The 27599-nt window shown below is 47.5% G+C and overlaps 1 protein-coding gene across 2 annotated transcripts; it reads left to right on the top strand.

Moving 5' to 3' along the window:
- Positions 1 to 27232, top strand: SLC24A1 (solute carrier family 24 member 1). 2 transcript variants are annotated; one of them, XM_070270437.1, is made up of 9 exons: positions 1 to 2017; positions 12389 to 12442; positions 13697 to 13805; positions 17685 to 17771; positions 18834 to 18925; positions 21978 to 22676; positions 23413 to 23502; positions 24416 to 24582; positions 25420 to 27232. In XM_070270437.1, the coding sequence occupies exons 1-9, from the start codon at positions 125 to 127 to the stop codon at positions 25667 to 25669; spliced, it is 3441 nt and encodes a 1146-aa protein (XP_070126538.1). In that variant the 5' UTR covers positions 1 to 124; the 3' UTR covers positions 25670 to 27232. The 2 variants fall into 2 exon arrangements, with proteins under 2 accessions (XP_070126538.1, XP_023510935.1); XM_023655167.2 differs by lacking the exon at positions 12389 to 12442.
- The last annotated feature ends 367 nt before the right edge of the window (positions 27233 to 27599 follow it).

Here is a 27599-nt window from a genome sequence, read left to right as displayed (position 1 = left end):
TGGATACCCCTGGCTGGGCTTCATGCAGAAATTGTCACTGATCACCAACCTGAATCCCAGAACAACCCCCATATTTCCATGGACAGAATGAGAGGGTTTCTGTAACCAGGCATAATTGGCCATCATGGGGAAATTGATCAGGATGGGGGTGCGGGAAAGGCGGTTGCTCTGGCAAAAGCGGCTTCATTGGAGTCGCCTCCTCTTCCTATTGGCAATGTTGATCATTGGTTCCACCTACCAGCACCTGAAGAGCCTCCGGGGCCTCCCCTCACTGTGGGGAGCAGTCTCTTCCCAACACCCTATAAAACTGGACAGCCGGGATCTCCCCAACAATGAGATGATGATGGTGAGCAGTGACCCTCCAAGAGCTCGCTCTGAAATGGAGGGTGAGACACTGGTGCCCAAAGCCACAGTGGGCAAAGATGAAGCAACCCCTGGCATAACAATGGAGAACACCCCTATTACTCCCAGAAGAATAGCCAACATCACTCCAACAATACTCAAGAATAACTACAGCCCAACAGCAGCAGGCACAGGAAGTGTGAAGGAAAACACCACAACCACACCTAGTGGAGTATTGAGTCACTACACCCCAACTTCAAGCAGACCAACAGTAAAGAATTATACCCCAACAACACTCAGGGGAGAGATGCAGAGCTACCACCCAACTCAAGCCAGAGGAAAGGTGAAGAAATATATCCCATCCCCACTTGGTAGAGTAGTAGGCAATTATGCCCCACCCACACTCAAGACAGTGATAAGGAGCCATGGGATCACCTTCAGAACAACAGTAAAAGACAGTGAAACTATGGCAACCAACAAAATACTAGAGACCAACGCCCTTAAGAGAATAGTGGAGGAAACCACCCCAACAACTCTCAAGGGAATAATTGATAACACCCCAACTTTCCTGATAAATGATGTAGAGACAAACATCTTGACTTCTCCAAGGAGTGTGGTGGAAAAGAACACCCTGAATACCCCCAGAAGAATGGACATTAATAGCTCAACCAGCCCCCAGGAGTTACTGGGAAAAAACAACCTGGCAATTCCACAGGGAACAGTCCTGGAGCACACTGCAGCCACCTCTGAGGGGATGATAAGCGCCATGACAGGCAGTAGCCCAGCAGAAATCAAAGCCTCTACTACTGCCTGGATTGTTAGGAATCTCTCGTCCAGAACCAGTAAACCACCCATCAGAATATCCTCATCCACCTTCTGGGGGCTGGCTAAGAAAACTTCCACAGCATCCAGCACCTCAGCATCCACCAGGGTCAGGGCAAATCCGACCACCCAGGTCCGTGACTGTGTGGCTGTGGAGCCAGCCCCACCGGTGCCCACTGTCCCCTCCCCCAGCCTGACAACAGCTGTGATCCCAGAGGTGCCCAGTCCCAGTTCCTCAGCATTGCCCCCTGGCTGGTCAGACCTTCCCCCCAAGGGAGAGTACCCCCCAGACCTGTTCAGTGTGGAGGAGCGGCGGCAGGGCTGGGTGGTCCTGCACATCTTTGGCATGATGTATGTGTTTGTGGCCTTGGCCATCGTGTGCGACGAGTACTTTGTCCCAGCCCTGGGCATCATCACAGACAAGCTGCAGATCTCTGAGGATGTGGCAGGTGCCACATTCATGGCTGCTGGAGGCTCTGCCCCCGAGCTCTTCACTTCCCTAATTGGTGTCTTCATCTCCCACAGCAACGTGGGCATCGGCACCATCGTGGGCTCTGCTGTGTTCAACATCCTGTTTGTCATAGGCACCTGTGCCCTCTTCTCCCGGGAGATCCTCAACCTCACCTGGTGGCCCTTGTTCCGTGATGTCTCCTTCTACATCCTTGACCTGATAATGCTCATCCTCTTCTTCCTGGATAGCTTCATTGCTTGGTGGGAGAGCCTGCTGTTGCTGCTGGCCTATGCCTTCTATGTGTTCACCATGAAGTGGAACAAGCAGCTTGAGGTCTGGGTGAAGGAGCAGCTCAGCAGGAGGCCAGTGGCCAAGGTCATGGCCCTAGGGGACCTCAGCAAGGTAAGGACAGACTGGCTCAGGCTTCTTTAGCCTCTTTGGGTCAAAAGGGTAGAGGGAAGCCAGGGACTGAAGAGTGAAAAGTGCTGGGTCAGAACTCAAGAGATGGGTTCTCTGATTCCCTTGCTGTTCATTCAACATTTACAGAATCCTATTCCCTGCCAGGCACTATGCTGGGACCTTTGCAAGACTGCCCTTTGTTCAACCCCCAGTTACCCTATAAAATGATTATTATGATGATCCCCCATCGAAAGGGAAAGAAACTGAGACCTAATGAAGTTAAACCACTTGTTCAAAGTCCCACAGCAAATAGGCGGTGGAGCCAGGATTTGAACCCGGGTTGGTCTGAGTGGGTCTTTGGAAATGATGTTTGAGCTGGGGTTTGGAGAATGTCCAAGGAGATATAAGGCAGGGAAAAATGATAATCTCTTCCATGTGCATGGTGTTTAGGGTTTATCTAGCACCCTCACTTTCATTTAATCCTGTTGGTTCACATTCCAGACTTGGAGGGGCTGGTAGCTTGGATGGTATCTGACAAAGGGGAGTGTTTTTTTGTTTTGTTTTGTTTTCAAAAAATTGGAGCAAATGGGAGCTCCACTCATGCACTGACAAGCCAGCCCTGGGGCAGAGCCCTCTCTCTGTGCCAAGTGGAGACCGGATATCAGGAGCTCCAACCCTGAGGCTTTCTCCTGGCCCCAAAGTTCCTTTCCAAGAATTTCTCTGCCCCTGTGAGGGACCTTCCTGCTAAATTTATTGCATGATTCAGTAACCTAGAAGATGAGATTAAATTTGGGAAGTGATCTCTGAAAATTCATCTCAAGGTTTTTTGTTCCTTGAGACTCCAAAGTGAGGGTACCCTGGGGGACACAGACCCATTTCTTTCATGCTCCTAGAGGGTGAGTTTGGGCAAATGTTGGCTCCTGGCCTCCCTGTTTTGGGTCTCAGAGAAGCTACCAGTGCAGGAAGAATTTTGCGTGCAAAGAGCGGGAGGACTTAGCCACTTAATCTAGAGCAGTTTTGATGAGTGAGCAGGATGGAGACCGAACTCAGCAACATGTCTGGGACATATATGATGCAAGAGAAATGAAATGTTCTTCCTTTAGGATTTTAAAGATAATGTGGTGTTCTGGCTAGAGCACGGAACTGAGAGGCCAGAAACCTGGGTTCTAATCCAATTCTGCCTCTAACTAACTGTGTGACCTTAGATGGGTCCCTTCGCTTCTTTGGGGGAAATGACAGAGTCCAACTAATCACCAAAAGGTCCTGTCTAGCTCTAATCTTTGTTGTCCAAGTGAGTTCAGTTCTGGCAGGGCCTGCACAGTGGTCATTTGTCTGATCTGGTCAACTGAGTTCTAGTTGCCTTATTTGCAGATGGCCCCAAAAGAAGAAATGTCCTGCTCAAGGTCATACAGCCAGCAGATATCGGAACTGGAATGGGAACCCAGTACCCTAACTCTCCATTCAGCACTGTTTCCCACCAGACAACTGCTCCATGAAGCCAGAGGCTTAAAAAAGAAAGGGATGCTCAGAGCATTACATGTCTAATATGAGGAACCAGGGGCCTCCCTCCTAATGAAGCTCTCAGGGCAAGCCTTGCTGAGGGTGGCCAGGAAGCCTGGTAGGCTCCTCTGCCTTGGCCAGCAGTTTTCAAAATGCCTCTGATTTGCCTCCCAGTTCCTTGTAGTAATTCTGTTTTTGTTTAAGCTATACAAATTCTGAATTTTCTATTTTGCCAGAGCTAGACCATCAAAGCAAAACTTTCCAAGCAAGGGAATTGTAATCATGATTTCAAAAGAGAATTTGTAACCTCCTTGAGAGACTCTTCAAGGACTTTAGTGGCAGCTCTTTGCCAATCAGGGAGAGTGGTGCTGATTACAACCCTATTCTTACCTATTTTTTGAAACAGGTCCCATATGAATTTTAATTAACAGCATTATTTAAAAAGAACCAGGGGGCTGGCCCAGTGGCATAGTGGTTAAGTTTGCCTGCTCTGCTTCAGCGGCCTGGGGTTCACAGGTTCAGATCCCGAGTGTGGACCTATGGACCTACACACCACTCATCAAGCCACACTGTGGCAGTGTACCATACACAAAAATAGAGGAAGATTGGCACAGATGTTAGCTCAGAGACAATTTCCTCAAAAACAACTTATAGTTAGAACTCTACAGCACTAACAAGTGCCTTCTAAAAATTAGTCCAGATAACTTAAGAACTATAATTATTTAGAAATGGTTTTTAAAAACTTCTGGGTTTGGAGTTTCACCTCACATTTCTTATAGCCAGAGAGAGAGAAACTGCCTTTATATCTTTATGTTTATGTTTATGTTTGGCTGGCCAAGACCTGTGGTCTAGTTAGAGGGAGATAAATTATACTGCACTTCACTGACAGACTGAGCGCAAGCCATTCTGTTTTGAATTCATGAAGTAATTCTCTGATTATCCAATCTTTGATCTAGTAAACTGTGTTGGGGTATCTGTTTTTGTTTTTATGCAAGAGTGCATACTCACCCCTGTAAACTATTTTACTTTAACTACAAAAATGAACATGCCTCGCTCTCTCACTCACTCATACTAACTTAGGTTCACTCCTCTCCCTGACTAATCGATCTCTTCTTTGAGCATCACCTCGGGAAGTTAGGGGGCCAGAGAAACTGGGCTTATTCAATCAGCCCCACCCCAAAGATGAGGACATCAGAGCATAGCAGGGTAAGGCCAGACAGACTGGGAGGGAGCCCAGGAAGAAGACTAGGGAGGCGAGGTCGGATCTATAGCTGCTCGAAGGGTCTAAGCAGCTGGAAGAGAAGTGGAGGGCAGTGTGAGCCAGCTCCTTTCTGGAGAGAAACAGGAACAGGAAAGACACCTGGGCCTCCCCCTTCCTGTGTTGCCAGCCTGGGGTGAAGTGTGGAGGGGGTGGCCACAACATCAGGCTCATCATTGCCACTAAATGGGGAAACGATCTTTACATCTCTCAAAGGGCTGAGCCCAGGGCCTCATCCCTAGCAGAAAGTCTGTGAGTATTTGGTTTAGTTTTCTCAGGGAACCCTAACAGTTCAGGGACTCCAGTTTAGAGAGAGAAAGGAGTGGGGGAGGGAATCCATACTTACGGAGGGCCTATTCCATATGTACATTATCTCAACAATTTCTCATAAAAACCCTACATGGGTATATTATGATCCCCATTTTGCAGATGAGGAAACTGAGGCTCAGAGAGGATAATTAACTCAGCTAGTTATGTAGCTAGTTGGTGGTCCTTACCACTGGTTCATGAATCTGTATTTTTCTGGGTTTTAACCCAGGCTCTACTGCTAAATATCCCTGTTACCCTGGGCGAATCAATGCAATTCAACAAACTTTTATTATTAAGCATTTAAATAAGTAGCAGTGTGGGAAATAAAAAGATTGTATCCCTTCCAGTAGAAGGGACAGGCATAGACAAGAGTAAGTGTGATAAAGGGGACACTATGCAAAATGCTGCAAAGTCACTTTGCTTTTCAACCAGGCTTTAGATTAGATTGCTCATCAGTGAAGTGAACGGGATGAACTAGTAGATGGGTTGGCAGACTTTTACTGCAATGTGCCAGACAGTAAATATTTTAGGCTTTGCAGGCCATACAGTCTCTGTCACAATTACTCAGCTCTGTCATTGTAGCATGAAAGCAGCTACAGACAATAAATAAACAAATGGGAATGTCCATGTGGTGTCTTACTGAGAGGGACATACTCGCAGGTGTTCTCCTACCTAAACAACTTGGAGATGCAAGATCAGCAGAGAATGAGTCCTTTTCTTACTAAATATCCAGCCAATATCTGCAGAGTTTCTGAGCGGGAGGACCTTTCACTTTACTTTTTATTCTGCTCTGATAGTCTAGAACCAGGGTAAAGGTTTTCTAGGAATGATTCTAATCAGAATTCACTTGAGTATTTCCAGAAAAAATAAACGTTGTAGACTTGAACATAGACACACGGTAACTACTTTAGAGTCTCTCTTTTGATGCTGGCTGAAAAAAAATCAAAGCTAAAAATATTTCAGACAACAATGTCAAACGTTTGAGGATGCCTTTAATGACCCCAGTAAGGAAATGGTAAATGTTTGTATAGTTATCAACACAGTCTAACTTAGCTCTCTCTGAAAAAAATCTTTTTTTGAGGAAGATTGGCCCTGAGCTAACATCTGTTTTTGCTTGAGGAAGATTGTCTCTGAGCTAACGTCTACGCCAATCTTCCTCTATTTTATGTGGGAGGCCGCCACAGTGTGGCTTGACGGGCAGTGCTATGTCCATGCCTGGGGTCCGAACCTGTGAACTCCAGGCTGCTGAAGTGGAGCGTGTGAACTTAACCACTACACCACTGGGCCAGCGCCTCTCTGAAACTTTATGCCTGATTTTGAAGCTCTCAATGTATTTGTGTTGGTCAAAGATGGTAAATATCTGGCCAGCCTTGACCATGCATAGTCACAGAAAGCCAACAAACAGTAAAGCTGAGGTTCTAGCCTGGCTGAAAAGCCTTATCCACCTCTATTTGAAGCGCCATGGGGCCCTTATTTATAGAGAGAGCTGGAGTTTAGCCAGGAACACCAGCCATCTACATGAGATGCTGCCTGGCAAGACAGCCCTGTGGGGCACCAATTGTGAAAAGGGATGCAAGGTGGGGAATGAGACTGTTCTGGGCCCCTCTGGAAACCCCATACCCACATTCTGCCCTCAAGAATACTTCAGAACGTGAAACTCTGGAGAAAAGTCTGCCACTCTTTCCTGGCAGGATTTTTTATGAAACCAACCAACAGGAGCCCCCAGCAGACAAAGCTGGTGCCTCCTGTGGGGCCGATCTTTCCTTTGCTTGTCAGGGTTGACATTTATCCCAAGGGCTCCCATCAGTGGCTTGTACAGCCAGCTGCCTGCTGTGGAGACAAGAGGGCTGCGGACAGGGGGCAGCCACCAGGTCCCCTCCTGCCCCTGGGGCCCCGGCATCCTAGGCTGCAGGGAATCTACCCTGTTCTCAAAGAGCCCACCTTTGCCTGGGCTGAGGGGTTTCCTCCTTTATCTCCTTGAATAATAGTCAGCTTCCCCCCTGTTGTCAGGAAAAGATTGTAAGAATAGAATTGTCAATTTTAAGGCTTCTATTCCTCGCAAAATTTTCTTAAGCTTTCAGTGTTCATCTGCTAGTGGGTGCTAGCAGATGACAAAATGAATGCATAAGAAGCAAACAAATATTAACAGAAAAACTCAAACATCTGATTGTGTCTGGCCTAATAGCTTGCTGTTTTCATGGGTGTGTGTATGCTTGGAGTTGAGATTTTACGTGCAGTCATACAACACAGTAGTATTTTCTCCTAGTGTATAAGATGGGATTAAACATAAAACTAGATATTCATGGCTTTCTAGAAGGAACAGCATGATTTCTAGATGCTCTACCACCTATATAAATTGGAAATATAAGACAAACAGAAGATTTTTTTGTGTGGGGGAGTGGGCATATGGACAATAAACAAGTAAAATAAATTAGGAAGATAATTTCAGAGTGTGACAAGTGCTGTAAAGGAAACAAGCAGTGCATGTGATGGAGAGTGACTGTAGGTAGTGGGCACCCTTTAGCAAAGGAGAGCAGGGGAGGCCTCTTGGAGGGGGAAGTCCAAATAGAGATCTGCAGAATGAGAAGGGAAACCATCCCATGCTCCATGGGGCAGAGTTCCTGAAGAGGAAACAGCGTTTGCAAAGGCTCCGAGCCTAGAGAGAGCTTGGTGCATTAGAAGAAAGAATTGGAGGCCAGCATGGTTCTTGAGTAAGGGGAAGGTGGTACAGAATAATGCCGGAGGGGAGGGTGGGAGCTCAATAGGGAACGATGTAATGTGGGTCCATACTTAAAAGGTCACTCCCTACCTGCTGTGTAGAGAATGAATTGTAGGTGTGCAAGGGTGGAAGCAGGGAGTCCACTTAGGAGGCTGTTGTGGGCAGACAGCCTATATGTATCTTTGAGAGATGTTTTGAAGACAGAAGCATCTGGCCTGGTGATGAAGTGGATGTGGAGGGGGAGACAGCAGGAGAAGTCAAGGATGCTGCCAGGTTTTTGGCTTGAGCAGCAGGGTGGATGGTGTGCCACGCAGTGAGAAAGGGAAGTCTCGAGGAAGAGCAGGTTTAGTGATACTCAAGTGTTCCCACTCTGGAATGGTGAATTTGGGTGCCTATGTCACTTCCAAGTGGATGTGTCTAGGGGGCAGTTGCCCAAATGGGCCTGAAGCTCAGGAACAAGGTCTGGACTGAAAATAGAAATTTGTGAATCGCCAACTTGTGTATGTTAATTAAAATCAAGGACTGGCTGATACTACTCTGAGAGAGAGAAAGAGAGAGAGAGAGAGACAAGGTGAGTCTAGGATTAAGCCCTAAAGAACTCCAATGTTTATTCATTCATTAGACATTTATTGAATCCCTTTGTATGAGACCTGTGTAGGGTCTGGGGATACAGTAAGAAAAAGACACAGTCCCAGCCCTTGAGGAGCTCAGCCTAGCAGAGGAGTGGGAGTCGATCCAGGTTTTGTGAGGCCTGGCACTTTAAGAAAAAGAATATAAAACCATTGCTACAAAACCAAGGCCTTGGAAAGGGTTTGTGTAGGGGTGAGATGGGCCTTGAAGCTTAAGCTGCATCAGCTCCATGGTTGGACCGCCTCAGTGGGGAAGATAGACGACTGAAACTAATAGGTACCAACTCATGTGTAATGATACAGGTAAGTGCCGAGGGATTTAATATTACAGAGAGTGGACACCTCAACAGACCAGACAGTCAGGGAAGGATTCCTAGAGGAGATTTTGCTCAGCGGAATCTTGAAGGACAAGCATGGGTTTGCTGACTGAAGGAGGGTAGGGAGTCTCCTAGGCACGTGTAAAGGCCGGGGGAATGGAGTGTGAAGAGACTATAGCTGCACTGCCCAATATGGTGGCCACTAGCTACTCATGGCTACTGACCTCTTGAAATGGGGCTAGTCTGAATTGAGATGTGCCATAAGTATAAAATACACACTTGGTTTCAAAGGCTTAGTGTGAAAAAAACATAAAATATTAATATTTTTATATTAATTACATGTTGAATTATGTTTTTGATATACTGGGTTAAATAAAGTATATTGTTAAAATTAATTTCACTCGTTTCTTTTACTTTTAAAAAATGTGGCTACTAAAATCATTAAAATTATGTATGTGGCTTCATTCTATTTCTATTGGTCAGCGCTGGACTGGAGGTAAGCAGGAGGCTGGTGTGTACTCAGCTAAGGAGGCTGGACTCCCTCCTGAGGACGGTGAGTCCCCAGGATGTGGGGGAGGGAGATGATGTGCTTTGCTCAGAAAATCACTCTGGCTGAGGGGTGGAGAATGAACCAGAAAAGGAACAGATCAGGAGTCAGGAGGCTGTTGCAAGACTGTAGGCAGGAGAACGGAGAGATGAGGCCAAATTTGAGGACTTTCAGGAGCTAGGTCTCACGGCTAATTGGATGTGGGCTGTGAGGGAGGGACTGGGATAGACTCTTGGGTTTGCAGCCTACACAAATGAGTGGATCAGAGTGCAAGACTGTACTCAGCGAACGACTAAAGTGAAGAGTCCCCTACTAGAGTGTGAGTCGGGGGAAGGCAGGACTCAGACCAGGGATTCAGTAAATATTTTAATGAATATTAAAAAAAACCCCACAGACTAAAATGTGTGGTTCAGGAAATGTCTCGTGGATGGGCTAGAAGGGGAGAGGTCAATGATTAACTGCCACTTCGGTGGGAAATAGAAATCGGAGGTCAGGAGGAGAAGCCCCCTGAGGGGCTGCCATGTTTGCCACCCTAGGTTCCTATGGATGGCTGCAAGGGATCCCATTGCTCAGCAAGGTGCATCACAGATGCTGGGGGCTTGGCTGGTGTGAGGACATCTTCTTCGGTTTCCTCAGCCCCTTTGCTAATTTTCATGAGGAGAAGGAGAAGGTGGGGTGATGAGGCTGAAGAAAGAGGAGGGAGGATGGTGTGGTATGAGAGGTGGATGTGGGAATGTGTTTGTAGTAGGGCATATTCTGAAAGCACCTGCTTGCTGGTACTACCACCCATAAATGACCCATAAGCCATACCCGAGTGTAGACAAATACTCATGTCCATTTACTTGAAATATCAATAATTTGAAACAGCGCCACTAGGAAATATGGATTTGACCTCATTTCCTTATTTGTTCTTGGGAAAAGAAATGTGATTTAGTAAAAAACAACAAAAACAAAACTCTGAAAGGAGATTAGGAGATGAGGGTTCTGTCACCATCTTTGTGAGTACGTGCAAGTCACAGAATCTTTCTACATCTCAGTTTTCTCATCTTTCAAAGTAGCAATAATAATACTAGCCTTGTCCATTTCACAGAGTTAGTAGTATTGAATGAGCAAATGCATGTGAAGGGCTTCAGAAAGTTAGAAATGCACGCTGAAGTTAGAAGATGCTGATACGTGCAATGAACAGTGAACACATAGAGAAGTATTTTGGCTTGAATAAATCTGAAGGACAGAGAAATCATTAGGTGTGTGCACCAAGGAGCAAAAGAGGGTCTCTCCTGCCTTTGGTAGATGGAACCAGCCTTCTCAAAGGGTATCCTGGCCCCTCATAGTTCTTTGCCTCCAAGAAGAAAGCACTGGGTGAGGGTTGGACGTGATAAAGAATGAGATGGCTAGGCCAGTGAGGGTTGGTGCTGCAGCCTCTTGTATCCCACTAAATTTACACAGGTGTCATGAAAGAGGCAGTGGGTTTGTTCAGAAAATCCACAGTGCTCCCTTTGTATTCAGATTGGTTATTTCTGCTCTGTTTCATTCATTAGGACATTTGTTCACTCATTCATTCAATAATGTGTGTCCAAGCATTCAGACCTCCTTCATCTTTCAAAGCTTACCCAAACTCTACCTCCTTCAGGAAGACTTCCTTGTCCAACCCAGCACCGCACCTTTATCTACGCCTATCACTTCTTGAACCACGTTCTGCTTTGTCATGTGTTTGTGTTATCATTGGTCTCATTTCCTTTCGGGACATAGAATCCGTGTCCTAAACATCTTTGTGTCTCTACAGTACTAGCACAGTGCCATTTCACAGAGGTGCTTGGGAAATAAGAACTGAATGAATGAACAAATTGAGTGGATGGAGGGGTGGGTAGCCCTGGATCAGGCAGCATTTTCTATAGAGAAGGGTGTGTAGCAAGTCCTGTTCTATGGCCATGGAAGGTAGCAATGGGAAGGTAAAGACAATGACTAGGGACAGCCATTAGGGACCCTACTGCCTGAAGATAGCACCAGAGGCCACTTGGGAGTATCTACTCATTCAGCTCACCTTCACTGAGCACCTACTGTGTACAAGACACTATGCCACAGGTTAGGGGAACAGAGATGAGTGTATCATAAGTTCAAAAAACGTGGAGCCTCACTGAGTAAACTCATATATGCGAAAAGTTAAACGATGATTTTTTAAAAAGCTCAAGTGGTATTATAAGGCAGTAAATGCAAAGTGGCCAGTTTGTGGTCCAGCCAGTAAGCACTGTGTGCTTAGTGAATCTTTTTCTTGGGTTTTCTAGGGCTGTCCCATTTCCCAGCTAGCTGTCCTACGGCTTCCCCGGGACACTAGCACTTCTTTGATTACAGAGCCAGATTTTGGTATCACAAAATGTGCTCACTGTTGTTACGCAGCTTTCGAGTAGATTAGTATTGTAGTGAGCTGGAGTGGGGGTTGGGGTAAAAGGGGCCACTTGGGAAAGATTTATATAAGAATAACCCTGAATTTTCTGAAAAATTGGTAGACATAGAGGAATGGAGAAAGCAGTTTAGGCAGAGGGAAAAGGCATGAACAAGAGATCAGGAGTTGGAATACATTAGTTATGTTTAGAGGACAGTTCATTCATTCATTTAACAAATGCTTATTGAAAGGTTGCTAAATGTCAGCAGTATTTTCATGCTGGTCACAAAGTGGTGAATGAAATAGGCAGTCTGCCTTCAGGATGCTAGTGGGGCAATTTATTTGTGTTAGCAAAAAAATGTTATCATACAAATTTTAACAGACAAAAAATGTTAACATACAAATAACGTACAAGTAAATTGGGGAAAGTGCTATGAAGGAAAAGAATGGGAGTCTATAAAAGAGAATTAGACAGGCACCTTAGTTTCCCAGAGGAAGGTGACATGTAAGTGGAGACCTGAAACTGTGTGCAGGCTGAAGCCAGACTGTGGAAGGCCAGGCTGGAGGTTTGGATATGTTAAAACATTTTCTGAGACCAGGTTATGTCTGGGTGTGTTTCTGTGTTCCAACCAGAGGGCTCCCTGGAGAGACAGGGACGTAGGGAGAAAAAGCAGGTTCTCCTCAAACATCTCGTGACTCCTGTCCCTGTTTGCAGCTGGGCCATGGGGCAGTTGCCGTGGATGAGCGACAGGAAAACAGGAAGCTCAAGGTGGGTGCCATGTGGAGTCAGCCCAGAGGGGAAACCACACGGTCTCAGAGGACAGCCACAGACCTGGGGCACTGTGGCCCTGATGCTGGGGTCCTGGGAGTGCTGGCTTCCCTGACTCTGACCTCCCAGTGGCCGTGGAGGAGGTGCTAGTCTGCGAGCTAAGTGCAGAATGTCACTGCTCACTCTGCCACTAGCTTCTGCCTCAGATTCTGCCGATTCTGTAAAATGGCTGGACTAGATGAACTCAAGTCCCAACATCCTATAATTGATCTAAAAGGCTAATTACCGGTGGTTTTGGAATGCCCCAAACTAAGAGAAACTTAGAAGGAACTCTAGGAGCAGGGGAGTCTGAGATTTCCGAAAAACTGTGTCTTAACTGCCTTTGGCCTCTGGGATATTTAGGAAGAATTATGGGGACCGTAAAGAGGCTGGGGCCTGAAGGAAACTTTCCCCATCCAAAGAAAATCCCTGTTGTGAAGTTCTGTTACCACAGCCACTAGATGGCAGAAGAGTTCAGATCCAGAGGGACCGGGCGGGAGAGGAAGGGAGGGGCTGAGCAGGCATTGTCTGTGGATGTTCCTTTGTAGATCAGATGATGTTTCTAAGTGTGTCACAGTGAATAAATTTGTGTCAAATCTGTGTGTCTGCACACAGGGGTGTGTAGGTATGTGCCTGTGAAGGTCTCTCGAGCATGTGGGTAGAAAAAAAAGAACTGGATTAGGAATCAGAAGACCTGGGTGCTAGTCTTAACTCTCATTTACTCCCCATATGACCTCGGATAGGCCCCGTAGCCTCACTGAGTTTTCATTTCCTTTTCTGTAGAAGGGGTGACAGCCTTGCTTATCTCTGGGGGCAGGGCAATGATAAAGCACGATGATGTTTTGTGGACTGTAAAGGGCTGTACCCCTGCGCAGTGGGTCTTGCTGTGTGGTCTGTGGGTGAGTGTGTGCTTCTGTGAGGTTGTACTTGCAGGGATGGACAGACCCTTGGTAATGTGATACCCTTCTTACACATTGTCTGCTCCCTGTTGAGACCTTGGGATTATTCAGTATGTAGAATTAGCCAGTCATGGAAGAGTTGGGGGAGAGGGGGCTGCGAAAGAAACTAGTATAACTCTCCTGGGGAGGCCAGGGTAAGCCTCCTGTGCATTCACCCTGACCTCTGTGGGAGGGAGGCAGGGTTAATGAAGCCCTCGTGTGGCTCCTCCCCTGGCTCGGGCAGGGGCCCACTGAGGCCTGGCTCTCCCCTGCTCAGCTCCCGTCTGTGCTGACCCGAGGGAGCAGCTCGGCCTCTCTGCACAACAGCACCATCCGCAGCACCATCTTCCGGCTCATCGTCCACAGCCTGGACCCCCTGGGGGAAGGTAAGCAAGGCCTCCCCAGACTGCACGGTTTCCCTGTCCACTCCTTCCCTCCTGCGGCTGGACAAGAACTGGGACCTGCAAAACTGAGAGTAGTGGGTGGGGTGGGGGCGGGAGTAGGAACAGAGAGTTGGCAGAGGAGAGTGGGTGGTAAAGGCAGGTGGCCCGGGGGACAGAGTGGAGACAAAGACACAGGACTCACAGGAGAGGGCCCCAAGGAGCTAAGGTCCTTAGTGTTCACATCCCACCACCTCCCTGCCCCCGTGTCCCCGCCTGTAAAATGAAGGACTTCACCTGTAGTTAGTGAGGCCATGAGTGCCATGTGCCCTGCGCTGGTCCCTGTTGGGGCTGCCCTCAGTGACTTCCCTGCAAAGCCCACCACCCACAAGTCAGCCCCAGTGTCCCACAGAGTCTCCAGCCAGGCAGCCTGGCTCAGGCTGACTGGCCAGGGCCACTTCTGGAGGCACCTCCTGTAGGGTCCCACAGCCCAGAACCTGTGAGCGGCACCTCTCTTTATTCTGTATTTGGCTCTGGAGGCTTAGGAAAGCTGCTAACCACCCCCCCCCCCCCCCCGCCCCCGCCGCCAAGCCAGGAATCCCAAAGTATAAGTGATGCGGGCAGCTGAGATTCTCACCATCTACCTTACCAAGTCCTGCCTTCTGACCCCCTTTCCCAGAGAGCTGCCCCTAACATGCTTCTCAGGACCCTAAATGGCACCCCTCGGGTGGGCTCATGCTCTCCTTGGGCTCCTCCATCTCTGGGACTCTGGTGCAGAACTGGGAGCTCAGGCAGGAGGCCCATCAAGGGAAGGTTGGCCTTTGGGCAGAAGCCGAGTCAGAGTGCGACTGGGTAGGAGGGCTGAGGACTGAGCTGAATATCCAGAGACTGACTCATGAGCCCCAGGGAGCATCCTGACTGACGTTTCTGGTTCAGGGACAAATTTGGGGAAGCTCAGAATTTCCTCAGGCCCTGAAGTGTCTTCTTCAGACACAATATAGGGTTGTTGAGTGTTTAAAACAAGTAGATGGTACTGTGAAAAGCAGAGTCAAGAACGAGGTGATCAAACCTTCTTAGAAAATCCTCAAGGTGAGCCTCAGCAGACACTGAGAGAGGCCACCCCTAAATATCAGCTCTGGAAAAACAGTCCCCTAGGGTTTCGAGGGGGGAGTCCACAGCACCTGGCAGCCTGTGGGTGATCAGTGCTGGCGCATGCCCGGCCTGGGCACAGCGAAGGAAGCTGTATCTCTGGATTATGCCTGGCCTCTCCTCGTGGAATCACTGACTCCAGCAAAGTCCTAAAGATAAAGACCTTCTCCTGAATGGGACTGCAGAGGCCCCCACCTGGGCCGCTTCCACGGCCAACAGCCGCCAGCTGGCCTACTTGTCCTAACAGGATTATGTATGGCCAGGTCAGGCCGAGGTCAGAGGAGATTGATACTAAGGAGATGATCTGGCTGCGCTGAGAGGTCATGTGAGGAAACCAGCACTGGCGGAGCCAGTGACAGTCATTCCAGGGAAGACGAGCATGCTTGGTACATTGTATGCGTGTGTGGCAAGCATGGAACGGCCTTCACGGAGAATGATTGCCAATATTCTGGGACGCAGTCCTGATCAGAGAAGCCGACCCTGATTCTACACCCGAGATTCCATCCGGGAGGGGCTGGGATCATGCAGGAGCTGTCCTTTCAGGTTTCCTTTCAGGTGTCCCAGCTCTTTCCACAGAGCTGATCTGTGGTCTGAACTTTCACTTGCCCTGTGAAGGGGCTTTACCTCTCCAGGATCCCATGCCTCTTCTGGTGATTTCACTTGGATGTGTGTGTGTGTGTGTGTGTATGAGAGAGAAAGAGACAGAGACACACAGAGAGAAAGAAAGAGAGAGAAAAACAAAGGGAGACCCTGCCACTGACCTGCTTTCCTCAGAGGTTTGGGAAGTGAGAGGTCAGGGTTTGTGATGAGCGACGAGAAGGAAAGAGGGGAACTTGGTTTTCTTGCCAGCCCCTCCAGGCCACAGTCAGCAGATATTCTCAGCACCAGGACTGGAACCAGGGGAGCCCTCCTTTGATAACAGCTACATGTTGCTCAACAGAAGACTGCAGTGCTTGATCAGTGCCAAGGGGGTGCTGGAGTTGTCTGGATGAAGGAGGCGGTGGAGTGTCTGCCCCTGACGTCTCAGTTCTAACGAAGATCTCCTGGGCAGGCCCGCCAGGACACTTCGTGGGCCCACACATGCCAGAGAGGCAGCTCTGCAGGATGGAGCCTGTCAGAAATGGCTGCAGCTGAACCAACTCTGAGAGTTTAGGAGCCAGGTTGAGAGGAGGAAGTTCTAGACCCATTTATGTTTCCTGCCCATCTTGGACCCAGGCAGAGTCTGATCCACCCAGCTTCCCAGATCTCACCTTCTCACTCTGTCTATATTACGGACCAGAGGATCTTCAGGTTCCCTTCTAACTCAGACCCTCTGGAATGCTGGGCCTTGTCACTGAAGAGTTGTTTCCTGGGTGTGACGGCTGTTCTCAACTACTGTTATTGATTCATCATTGTTGTCATAGCTAAAACTTATATAGTGCTTTCTAGGTGCCAGGCACTGTTTTAAGCACCTTCACATATAAATTCATTTATTTCTTCAACAACTCTGTAAGATTTTACAGATGAAGAATCTAAGGTACAGAGACATTAAGGAATCACCCAGTGAAGTCCAGGGCTAGCAAGTGGCAGAACTAGGATTCAAACCCAGGCTGTCTGGCTCCAGAATCTGAGCTAACATAACAATATTTAATTGCAGCAATTAAAATACTATTATTTATTTTGTCTCATAGACCATCACATCAGTGCTCTGAGTATATCATGGTGTTGCCTTTCTAGAGAGGGGACACTGAAGCTTGGAGTGGGTACACAGTCTTCCCAAGGTCACCCAATGCTCACAGTGCAGAGCCAGCCTGGAATCCAGAATAGACCCCATGGTACCACTTTGTTCTATTACTTGTGCCGTTGTCCTCTCTCTCCTGGACTGCACAGCTGTGAGGTAGACTCTCATGAGCTCTTGCACCTCCCACCTAGAAATTCCACATGTAAAGCACTTTGCATGTTGCCTGGAACATAGTCACATTGAAAGAGAGTTGTCCTCCCCATTTTTCTTGCCTGGAAATCAGGGCAGCACCATCCTGTGCACAGTGCTCAGTGGGCCTCCAGCAAAGCATGTGCACAGGGATCTGGAAGGAGGCGTCACTTGGGCTCCAGGTGTCTGGGGTCAAACAGGGTGTGGCAGGGAGCTTGGTGGTCAGCTATTTCCCTTTCCCACTGGAGAGGGAAGGCTCATAAACATGGCCACCAGTAGTGCCCCTGGAGCTGTAGTAAAGCTTCTAGTGTTCTAGAGCCACAGAAAGTAAACTGCAAAGGACCTTACAGATAATCTAGTCCAAGGATGGCAAAAATGTTTCCCTGCCATTATTTCTCCATTCTCTGCCCATTGCAGACATCACTGATCAATCATGGTCCTCTCCTATCAAGTTTGGGTCAGAATTCCCCTCAATTCAGCACTCAAGCAGCCATCACTTGAGCTCATAAAGGAAATAAATCCTTTTTGTTGCCCCTGAGTCCAACCACATCAATTTACCAGAAAAGAAATAGGCATAGAGAGGAAAGTGATTTGCCCAAGGGTGCAGCCAGTTAGTGACAGTACAGGGAATTTAAGACAAAAGTTTGGAAATTGGGCACCATGAACAAGCCTAGAAGGACCAGAATCCAGACAAGACATCACGACTCCCAGGCCAGCCTCTTCCTAACCACTTCAGCAGCTCTGGCTGCCAGCTGACCAGCCTAACTGAAGGGTATGGCAGGGACACTGTGGTCCCAGATAAGATGTGTTTCCTTTCTCATTCACAGACCGCCCCTCCAAGGACAAGGAGGAGGAGAGCTTGAATCAGGAGGCCAAAGCCAAGCCTCAGGTCAAAGCAGAGAGCAAAGCAGAAGGTGAGAGAATGGTGAGACCAGTGGGGTTTCTCCTGCCACCTTCCTCCCTCCTGTTGGCCAGCTTCTTGACTGAGCCCTGCCTCTTGGCTTCTCTGAGCCAGTCAGCGGAGTGATGATCTGGTGCTGCCTGGCACTCTGCTGTGCTCCGCCTTCTCCTCCCTGACACGGCTGTGGCCTGAGGGCAGCCCTGAGCAACTCCTTTGCACTCTCCTCAGAGTGGGTAGGCAAGGCCAGGTCGGGGGTTGTTGAATTCCCACTTCTTTTTTTCTAAATCTTGTCCCAAATAAGACTCTCTTGGACTCAATTTCTTCTTCCTGTCACTGCTACAAAAGGACAGTGCTGCTAGGGATTGGTCTGAGACCAGCAACCCCAGTGAGGGAAGGCCACCAGGGATCCAGTGACACAGAAGTCCAGCATCTGTGTGGCAGCTGGGACAGGGGTAGTAAGACAGCTACTGCAGTGGGCTCTGTATAGCACACCAGGCCTGCCTGATGCACCTAGCAGCCCTTGGAGGGAGGGAGAGCAGCAGTCATTGTTCCCGTTCTATAGATAAGGAAACTGAGACTCAGAGGTCAAGTGACTTGCCCAAAGCCACGCAGCCAAGAAGTGAGAGAGCCTGTACCTAAATCCAGCTCTCCAGACTCTCCAAGTTTCCATTCCCCTTCAATCCTCTTCCAAGGCTTTCTAGCTGCTGCCTTTGAAATCATCAGTTGGTTGGGGAGGCGTCAGATCCTGAGGGCTGGGGCTTTGCCCTCTCCCTGCTCCAGCTGTCCAAGCTGTTCACAGCATCATTGGCCACACTGGCGAGGATAGAAATGTCTCCAAATATAGAGGGAACAAGGGTGGCTACTTCCCAACTGTCCTCTCCTCTGTAGATATCTCTGTGGACAGGGCAATAGCAATTCACATTATTTTACTTTTCCTATCTACAAGAAATTCCCCAAACCAACCTTCTGAGACCCTGAAGTGGACAAGTCCAATAGCTCTGTAGCCACTCACACCAGTCTGCCCTCAGAACCTGGCACACTCTTCTGACCTCTCTCTCTTGTTTATCCTTTAAAGAGGAGGAGTCAGCCCAACTACCTTTGGTCACGGTCACACCAGCCCCTGCTCCAGACGTCCAGGGAGCTCAGGAGGAGGATCCTGGTGGTCAGGTAGGCATAAGCCTCTTCCCTGGTGGAGGAACTTGAGAGGCCCAGGGAAGGACTTGCTGACCAAAAGTCCTTCCTTCTTGAAGGTCTGAAATGCTATTTGAAGTTCATTCTCCTGGGATAAGCATTGTCCTTTCTCTGAAGATCAAATACCCCATGGGGCCAGTTAATTCACCTAACACCTTAGTGTGAGGGAGATAATATATACGAGAATGGGTTGCCAACTGTCTCAAGCTCTAAGAACAGAAGGAATAACTGTTAGGGGGTCTGTTAGCAACTAGAGGACAGTGAGACCAGGTAGCTCGAAATGCAAGGGTTAGGGGGTGAGGGAGTAGGTGAGTAAAGGCCTGGGAACCTTTTGAGGCACCTCAGCCTCATGGATTCCTGACACTGCTGCCTTTACAGCCTCACAGCCTCTTCTTCCATCCTGCTCCTGCCAACTGGACTTCTTGTCTCCCTCTTTTTCTACCCCCAGGCCTTGGCCCACATGGTTTCCTCCCCCAGAATGCCTTTTCCCCTCCATTGTCATATATCCTAATCGCACCCGCCCCTCCAGGCCAGTGTAAATGCCGCCTTTGCTGTGACGCTTCCCTGATCCCCCCAATCTGAATACCCATGGTACTCTGTCCCCCTCTCAGGGCTCTTTTCACTGCCTTCCTTGTACTCCATGTATGAGTCTCTCTAGTTCTCCTGCTGGGTGGTGGGGTTGCTGAAGACAGGATCCAAGTCGGAGTCATTTTTGTCTCTCCCACAGAGAGAAACGCAATGCCTGACACACAGCTGTGCTCAATAAGGGTTGAGTGACAGTAAATAGGCAGTCAGTTTGCAAGTTCCCTCCCTGTTTGTTTTTTCTATTCAACAGCCAGAAGCACTCAATTATATCTCATCCTTAAGCCAGCAACTTTGGGTGCAATGTCTAGAACATCTTCATGGTAACATGAGGGTACTGAGTAGGCCCATTACTGCCAGCTTAAGTAAAGGGATTTGAGGATATGGAGGTACCTCCTGCAGTCCCAGGGCAGGATGTGAAGCTTGGTCTCACAAGGAGCTGGACCTAGGCCTGGGAGGGCCTCTGTGACCCTGGTGGCTTCTCACTCCACGTCCTGCTCTCTCTCACATCCCCTTCTCTGTGTGCAGGCTCCATCACACAACCTCTCCCGGAAGCCTGGCTCCATTTGCTTCCTTACTGGCACACACAGCCCTAACCACTATCCCAGTCCTCTAGGCCGGAGGGGGATCAACCAGTGACTGGCTCCCACTGTCAGAAGAGAGAGAATTCGTTTAAACCAGGTCACGGGTCAGAGATCCAGCCTGTGTCCAATCAGCTGTGGTGAAGAGAGGTGGGGCGCTGTGACTTAAGCACAGAAGAAGGGAGCCACCCGTTCAGGGGCTGCTAAGGATTACAGTTCTCAGAGAAGAGGGTGCAGGCTGGGCAGACACTCCCATGCCTCTCTATTTCAATGACTTATCTCCTCCAGGAAGCCTTCTCTCCTGATGGGGGTTGGGGAATGAGGGCAGGAATTATGGTGACTAAAATTTTCTGGCTCTTCATTCTCAAAGCACAGGCCTCACAGATATTAATATTTGACTGCTTCATCAGGGGTTCTCAACACTGGTTGCATATTAGGATAATTTGGGGAAGCTTTAAAAAATGCCCAGGCCCCACTCTCAACCAGTTAAGTCAGACTATCTGGGGTGGATCCTTGAGCATGAATGTTCTTACAGCTTCCAGGTGACTTTAATATGCAGCAGAGTTGAGACACTGAGCATCCCTTGGGGAGTGGCTGTCATGAAATTTGTGACAGATGACTTACTCCATGAGCACACAGCCCAGGTCCTTTGCTCAAAGGATTGGACCAGCACATTGTTATGTGTTAGTTGGCAGCCTAACCTGAGGACTCTCAGAACCAGTGACTTTTAGAGTGCATGGTGTCAGTTCAAGGTTCCCAAACACTGGTCTGCAGATGGGTCTATTAGGAGTAGTTGTGAGAATGTGAAAGTAGATTCCTGGCTTCCAGTCCTAGAGATTCTAATTCAGTTGGTCCAGTAGGGTGAGGAAATCTGCATTTCTAATAAGCTCCCCGGGCTACCAGCTTTGGGAACCAAATATCTCATTTGGCCCCGGCATTTGCAAAGTAGAGGAGCTTGGTGGTTAAGAGGCCGAGAGTTGGACTATCCATATTCAAATCCCAGCTTCATCACTTACAAACTGTGTGGACCGTGGGCAAGTTATTTAACTACTCTATACCCATTTCTCCATCAGTCAGATGGGTTTGATGCTATCTATATCATAAATTAACTCATGAAACATACTAAGTGCTAGCTGCAATTATTATTATTAAACAACTTAGCATGGTGCCTGGCACATAAAAACTCCTAATAAATAGGTATTATCATCATCATTATTTTATACGTGTAAGGTAATATAACATTTGAGGAGTTTTAGTGGACACAGCAAAGCGATGTAACCACCAAAAGATATCATGCCATATTAGGCAAAATTAATGAAAGCATATTATCTAAAACACAGGAGGTGATGATTCTATTCAACTCTACGCAGTGTCCTGTGTTCAGTTTTCGAAGCCTCCTCATGGGATATAAGCTAACTAGGATGAGTTCACGAAGCTAGGGAGGAGGCCCTAGGCCATGGCATGCAGGAATGATAGAAGGACCTGGGGATCTTTAACCCAGGGAAGAGAGCTGTCTATGGGAGAGTGATTAGCCTTGTTCTGTGTGGCTCCAAAGAGTAAACCTATACACGGGGGTAGAACCTTGGTGTAAAGAGGGACTTCAAAGTAATCAGAGTTGTCAAAGATGAAAGAAGCCGCTTTAGGTGCCGAGTCTCCATCTCTGGAAGTGATCACATAAAGACCAGACAACCACTGGCTAGGAATGTTGTGAAGGTAATTTTGCTGAATGATTGCACTACTTTTCTCCTCATACTCAAGTTTTTAGATACATTCTGAGAACAACCAAAACTAAAAATAATGAGAAACTGGGAAGGAAACCAAGCAGAGCAGTGATTACACATTAATCTCTTGGCTTTGGACTGCAGGAAGGTGATGTGGCTGGAGCTGAAAGCACAGGGGAAACGATGGGCGGAGAGGTTGAAGCTCCTTGTGAAGGTGAAAAGGGAGAGGGAGGTGGAGGTGAAACTCAACTAGAAGGTGAAGGTGAAACCGAAGCAGGAGGAAAAGAAGATGAACATGGAGGTGAAACCGAAGCAGGAGGAAAAGAAGATGAACATGGAGGTGAAACCGAAGCAGGAGGAAAAGGAGACAATGAAAGTGAAGCTGAAATCCAAGCAGGAGGAAAAGGAGACAATGAAAGTGAAGCTGAAATCCAAGCAGGAGGAAAAGGAGACAATGAAAGTGAAGCTGTAATCCAAGCAGGAGGAAAAGGAGACAATGAAAGTGAAGCTGAAATCCAAGCAGGAGAAGATGGGGAAATGAAAGGTGATGAAGGTGAAGCTGAAGAGCAGGAATTCCATGCTGAAAATCAAGGTGAAGCCAAAAGTGATGAGAAAGGTATAGATGATGAAGGGGGAGGTGATGGTGAAGATGAGGAAGAGGAAGAAGAGGAGGAGGAGGAAGAAGAGGAGGAGGAGGAAGAAGAGGAAGAGGAGGAGGAGGAGGAAAATGAGGAGCCTTTGTCCCTGGAGTGGCCTGAGACCAGGCAGAAGCAGGCCATGTACCTCTTCCTCCTGCCCATTGTGCTCCCGCTCTGGCTGACGGTACCTGACGTCCGGAGGCTGGTGAGTTTGCCCAGCCGTAGCCCAGCTGTCCATCCTCAGAGAGGCTGTGAGGTCTCTAGGCATTCCCACACAAGAGGAGGGAGAGGACAGGGTAAACCAGCTTGGCAGGGCTCAACCACAGAGAGGATCTGGGATGGAATTTGCAGCTCTGGAGGGGACCATGCCCCTAGGGGGACATACTGATGGAGTTCGGAGGCCCTAGAATGTGCTTATTTCCACCACTGTAAGCAATGTAAACTAGTCCCTCCTTGACTCATCTGCTCCTTGATTTTAATATGAGAATGATGCCTTTACACCCCCTCCATATTTCACAGGGATATTGTGAAAACTAGGGTTATAAGTGCTCTTTCTCCCCAGCATTCCTATTTCTGGGGAAAGGTCTTACTCACATACCCCAGTCAAAGGCAGACCATATTCTGTCTCAGAGTCGGGAGAAGGAAGGGGCGGGGAGAAGTTGCAGAAGCCAAACCAAATCCCTAAAATGGTCTGGTTCCAGGGCAAGCAAATAGCTCTCTTCAGTTTGGTGACCGCTGAACACCCTACGGGCCAGACTCCCCTATGGGCCACAAACCTCCTCCTTTCCCAGCCATCTCAAGGTCCTCACTGGAGACAGAGATCTCAGCGCAAACATCTCCAGATCCTCTCCAGCACTCCTCCAGATCTCGTCACTGATTCTGGGGCTCACTTGGAAGGACCTCTGCAACTTACTTCTCTTCCTTTTCAAACTTTCACACAGGAGTCTAGGAAGTTTTTTGTCATCACCTTCCTGGGATCCATCACGTGGATAGCCATGTTCTCATACCTCATGGTGTGGTGGGCTCACCAGGTGAGTGAACAGCAGGAACTAAATCCTGCATCAGAAGAGCTCAAGGACACTTTTTTCCTTCAAGGTGAATTTCTAGTACCCAGGGAATGGTGAGGATTAAGTGAATTTGTACAGTTTCTACATTATAAAGGTTTAAAAGTAGACTTTTAATTCTAGTGAACGTAGTGCTTTTCAAGTGTGGCTCTTCTGTCTTACATTCACATTGTAGCATGACATAGAAGGCCCCTCACAGTCTGCTTTCAGCTGACCATTTCTTAATAGCCTCATTCTCTGTTTTCTCTGTCACACATCCTCACTCCTCTCCACCTGGTGAACTCGTGTACACTTGTGAGAGCCAGCCCAGTTTTGCCTCCTCTCTGGCATTTTATCAGTCGTCCTCTGAGTACCCATGGCTTTTCTGTTCCAGCTGGAATACTGCCCTTAGCACAAAGCTGTAATTGTTGTTTACAAGCTTTTCTCTTTCACCAGGGGGAGAAGAGGGTCTGTGTTGTACTGCTCATACTTCTATCTCCAACCTTTAACTTAGTTTCTGGCACAAAGCAGGGGTCCATGGTTCTGGAAATGGAAACGGGTGACATGAACAGATCTTTGGAGGGGCAGTTCTTTGGGGAGGGTAGTGGTGTATTTGGAAGGACAGTGGGAGGTGATATCATAGATGAACTTTTAGTCCAATTTAGAAAAGAGCAGCATCACTCCCTGAAGCCTTGAGCAGGGGGCCCGTTCTTTCTCTCTATGGCCCATCTCTCCAGCTGTCAGTCCCACCATAGCCCTACCTCACTCAGGCAAGGGAGTGCGCCAGGCTCTGTGGCCGGTGCTGGGTTTGCACAAAGTAGAATGTGGCTGGTGCTTTGAAGAGCCTCAGACTTTTTACCTGCTGTTGCTATGGTTTCTCATTCCTGTTATTGTTTACCAGGTTGGTGAAACAATAGGGATTTCTGAAGAGATCATGGGTTTGACAATCCTAGCAGCAGGCACGTCAATTCCTGACCTCATCACCAGTGTGATTGTTGCTCGGAAAGGCCTGGGAGACATGGCTGTGTCAAGCTCTGTGGGCAGTAACATATTTGATATCACCGTGGGGTGAGTGGCAAAGTTGCTTTCTAAGGCATATTAAGTATGACTGGAAAACACTGTGTTGGCTCTGTTCGCTGGTTTTCTGCTTCATTCATTATACATGGAATAAAAGAGCATTTATATTAGTTTCTACAAGGCAACAGAGTATCCTCCCTTCATTCATCACAGCCAGATGGCATAAGAGAACTAAAATACTGCCTGAAATGTAACCGCCTAGAATTTATAGGTGAATTGAAAAATAAAGTCCATTAAATTCTAATAGCAACTACAGTCAAACGCTCTGCTCACTGACCTCCCAGGTGGTGGAGGTGGGGCTGGAAGCAGCAATGATTCAGTCTCACTTCCTGATATTCCTGCTCCTTTGCATCTGGGCTCCTGCCACCCCACAGGCTCTAAAAGCATTTTGTAGAAATAAGCAAATGCCACACCCTCCCGTACCCATTTCCTTACCCCCTCCTCTCAACTTTGTCAGAGCAGAGCACCTGTGCTATTTTCATTTCCTGAAATCACGTCCTGGACTTGGGTGGTGGCTTTGGTTTCTTTAATTTGAATTTGTGTGTGTGTGTGTGTTGGGGGAGGGGGCAGGTAAAAGGGCATAGGAGAGCCCTGATTACTAAAGATTTTAAAGAAATATTATCCTGAACTACACCTTATCATAAAAATGTAGATATTAACTTTCCCTGAACTTTAGTTTCCTCATCTGTGAAATGGTGCTAATATTTTCTGTTCTATTTCAAACATTTGTTTGTGGGGAAAATAAGTGCTTTGTAAATGGTAAAATACTAAGTATAGGGGATTATTACAAACATTAAGAATATTCACATTATTTCTTCAATCTTGCAGCCTGCCCGTTCCTTGGTTTCTTTTCTCTCTTATCAATGGATTACAGCCTGTTCCAGTCAGCAGCAATGGCTTGTTTTGTGCAATTGTTTTGCTTTTTCTCATGCTCGTGTTTGTGATCTCTTCAATTGCATCATGCAAATGGAGGATGAACAAGATCCTGGGCTTCACAATGTTCCTCCTCTACTTTGTATTCCTAATAATCAGTGTGATGTTAGAAGATCGAATCATATCCTGCCCTGTATCTGTCTGAGTCAGAGTCACTGTTGCTCAAAATGGACATGGGTCAGAAAACCATGCCAGAAGTTACTGCACCTCTTGTTACATTATGGAAAGAATGAACGTGATCCAGGAGACTGAACTGAGTGGCCAAGAGCCTCTAATGTGAATGGGATGCAGGACTGAAGTTTCTGCCTGGAAATACCTGCAGCTTATTGTGGAATAAGACTCTCACCTCTGGACAGGTGGAGTTCCTACCCCAGATGGATGCAGACAGCTATCACATGGAGGCCACAGAAGGACCCCTGGAGTCACAAGGTTTTCTAAATGAGGGACAACTGGGGAGGAGGGCTGGGACAGGCACCGGAGCAGTAAGACAAGCTCCCGTGCTCACAGTTCCCTGATCATTCCTGAAGGGCCACTGATCCAAAAGATGCAGATGTGATTTACATCTCACCCTCCAGGTCCCTGCCCCAAGAAACCCTGCAATATGCTGTCTTCTCTTTCTTTCCAAAACATGAGGCTCTATCAGGTTTGTAATCATTACAGCTTCAGTTATTGGTGAGTTTAAGGAGCTAAGGCTATAGGAAAAGAAGTATAACAGGAATCAATTGTCATTACACATCATAGTCCACTAAAGTGTGCGCCAATATTTTATAGCTTAAAAGGAGGGCTACATTAGCTTGTTCCATTTCTGAAAAGTGAAATTAAAATAAGTAGCCCAAGAAATTAAAATTTATAATTTGCCCCTGAATTGGAAGGCGTGGATATTAGGGAAGGAAAACTAGTCTAAGGGCTATTTAAAAATATGTACTTATTAGAAAATCCAAGTTAGTGTCTCCATCAAGTGGTCCCCTTGAGGGATGAGACATTCTAACAAAGCTGTCCTCACTCCAGCATATTCTCACCCAACAGTGACAACTGCTACTAGTAAGAAGGAAAGGAATTTTAGAGAGAGTCCAAAGTCAGCAGAGCCAAATCTGGTTTATAAAGCAGGAGATCCAGTGGGGCAATGCTACTTCTGCATGTCAACCTAGACAGGACTATAAAGCAAGAGGACTGACTTCTTGTGTGGTTTGTAAGTGGATGTTAAGGCAATCGCAAAGGAAAAATTCCAAAAATGCTTAACACAATGACAACATGGTGCAAAAAAAGTATTACTACTTCCAAGGTAGCTAGTGTAAAGGACACTTGTGTTTTTAAAAATTGTGGGGTTACTTAAACATTTCAAGTGGAATTTGAAGTGCTTGTATACTAAATACCACTCCTTGCTGCTTTTACTAGCATCAAGTTAAGGAACACAGTAGAAATGAAACAGTTCTATGTCCCTGGTTTCAGAGCTCAGGCGACTGTAGATTATGATGGTGAATGTGGCTTTAATTACAAACACAAGAGAGGATTCACTGACGACTAGAAGACAGCAGGACAGAGGTGATGTGAAAAGAAAATCAGACACTGGTGTTGAAGGGCTGTGTTCAAAGTACTTCAGTCCATAATCTATCTTTTAAGATGGGCGGTTAATTTACTTAATGGCCTCACTACCCTAGGATTCACATTCTTTGGAGATGACTTTTTATTAAATTTTCATAAATTGTGAGTCCCAATGATATTTTATTTTACAAACATGGATGGGTTCATCCATATCTTTAGGTTACTTGTCAGAATGCTCAAGAGAAGACTGAAGAAGAATATGGAAGCGTGTTCAAATTCCCTATTCTTCAATTCGTTATCCTCAATCCTGATGCTGCTGCACTGCCTGGTCTCCATGTGCCATGGCCTAAGAACAGGAGGAAAGACCAATGCCTATGGGAGGGAGATGCCAATCCCCAAACTCTAGGCACCAACCTGGTCTCTGCAGCCAGTGCCAGCTAGCCATAGGGATGTCACCTCCTCACTGATAGCCCAGGATCTGATACTCTTCCCTGAATGACTGACTGAGGAGAGAGGGACAGTGAAATGTTCTG

This window comes from Equus caballus, chromosome 1 (genome assembly GCF_041296265.1).
Source record: "Equus caballus isolate H_3958 breed thoroughbred chromosome 1, TB-T2T, whole genome shotgun sequence".
Taxonomy (NCBI): domain Eukaryota; kingdom Metazoa; phylum Chordata; class Mammalia; order Perissodactyla; family Equidae; genus Equus; species Equus caballus.
This window is presented reverse-complemented; position numbering and strand designations above follow the sequence as displayed.

Excerpts from the sequence above, each read along its gene's own strand:
- SLC24A1 (XM_070270437.1), top strand. The coding sequence starts at position 125 with ATGGGGAAATTGATCAGGATGGGGGTGCGGGAAAGGCGGTTGCTCTGG. Across the intron at positions 17,772-18,833 it reads AGCAGAGAGCAAAGCAGAAG|AGGAGGAGTCAGCCCAACTA; the intron begins GTGAGAGAATGG and ends TATCCTTTAAAG. Across the intron at positions 18,926-21,977 it reads AGGAGGATCCTGGTGGTCAG|GAAGGTGATGTGGCTGGAGC; the intron begins GTAGGCATAAGC and ends TTTGGACTGCAG.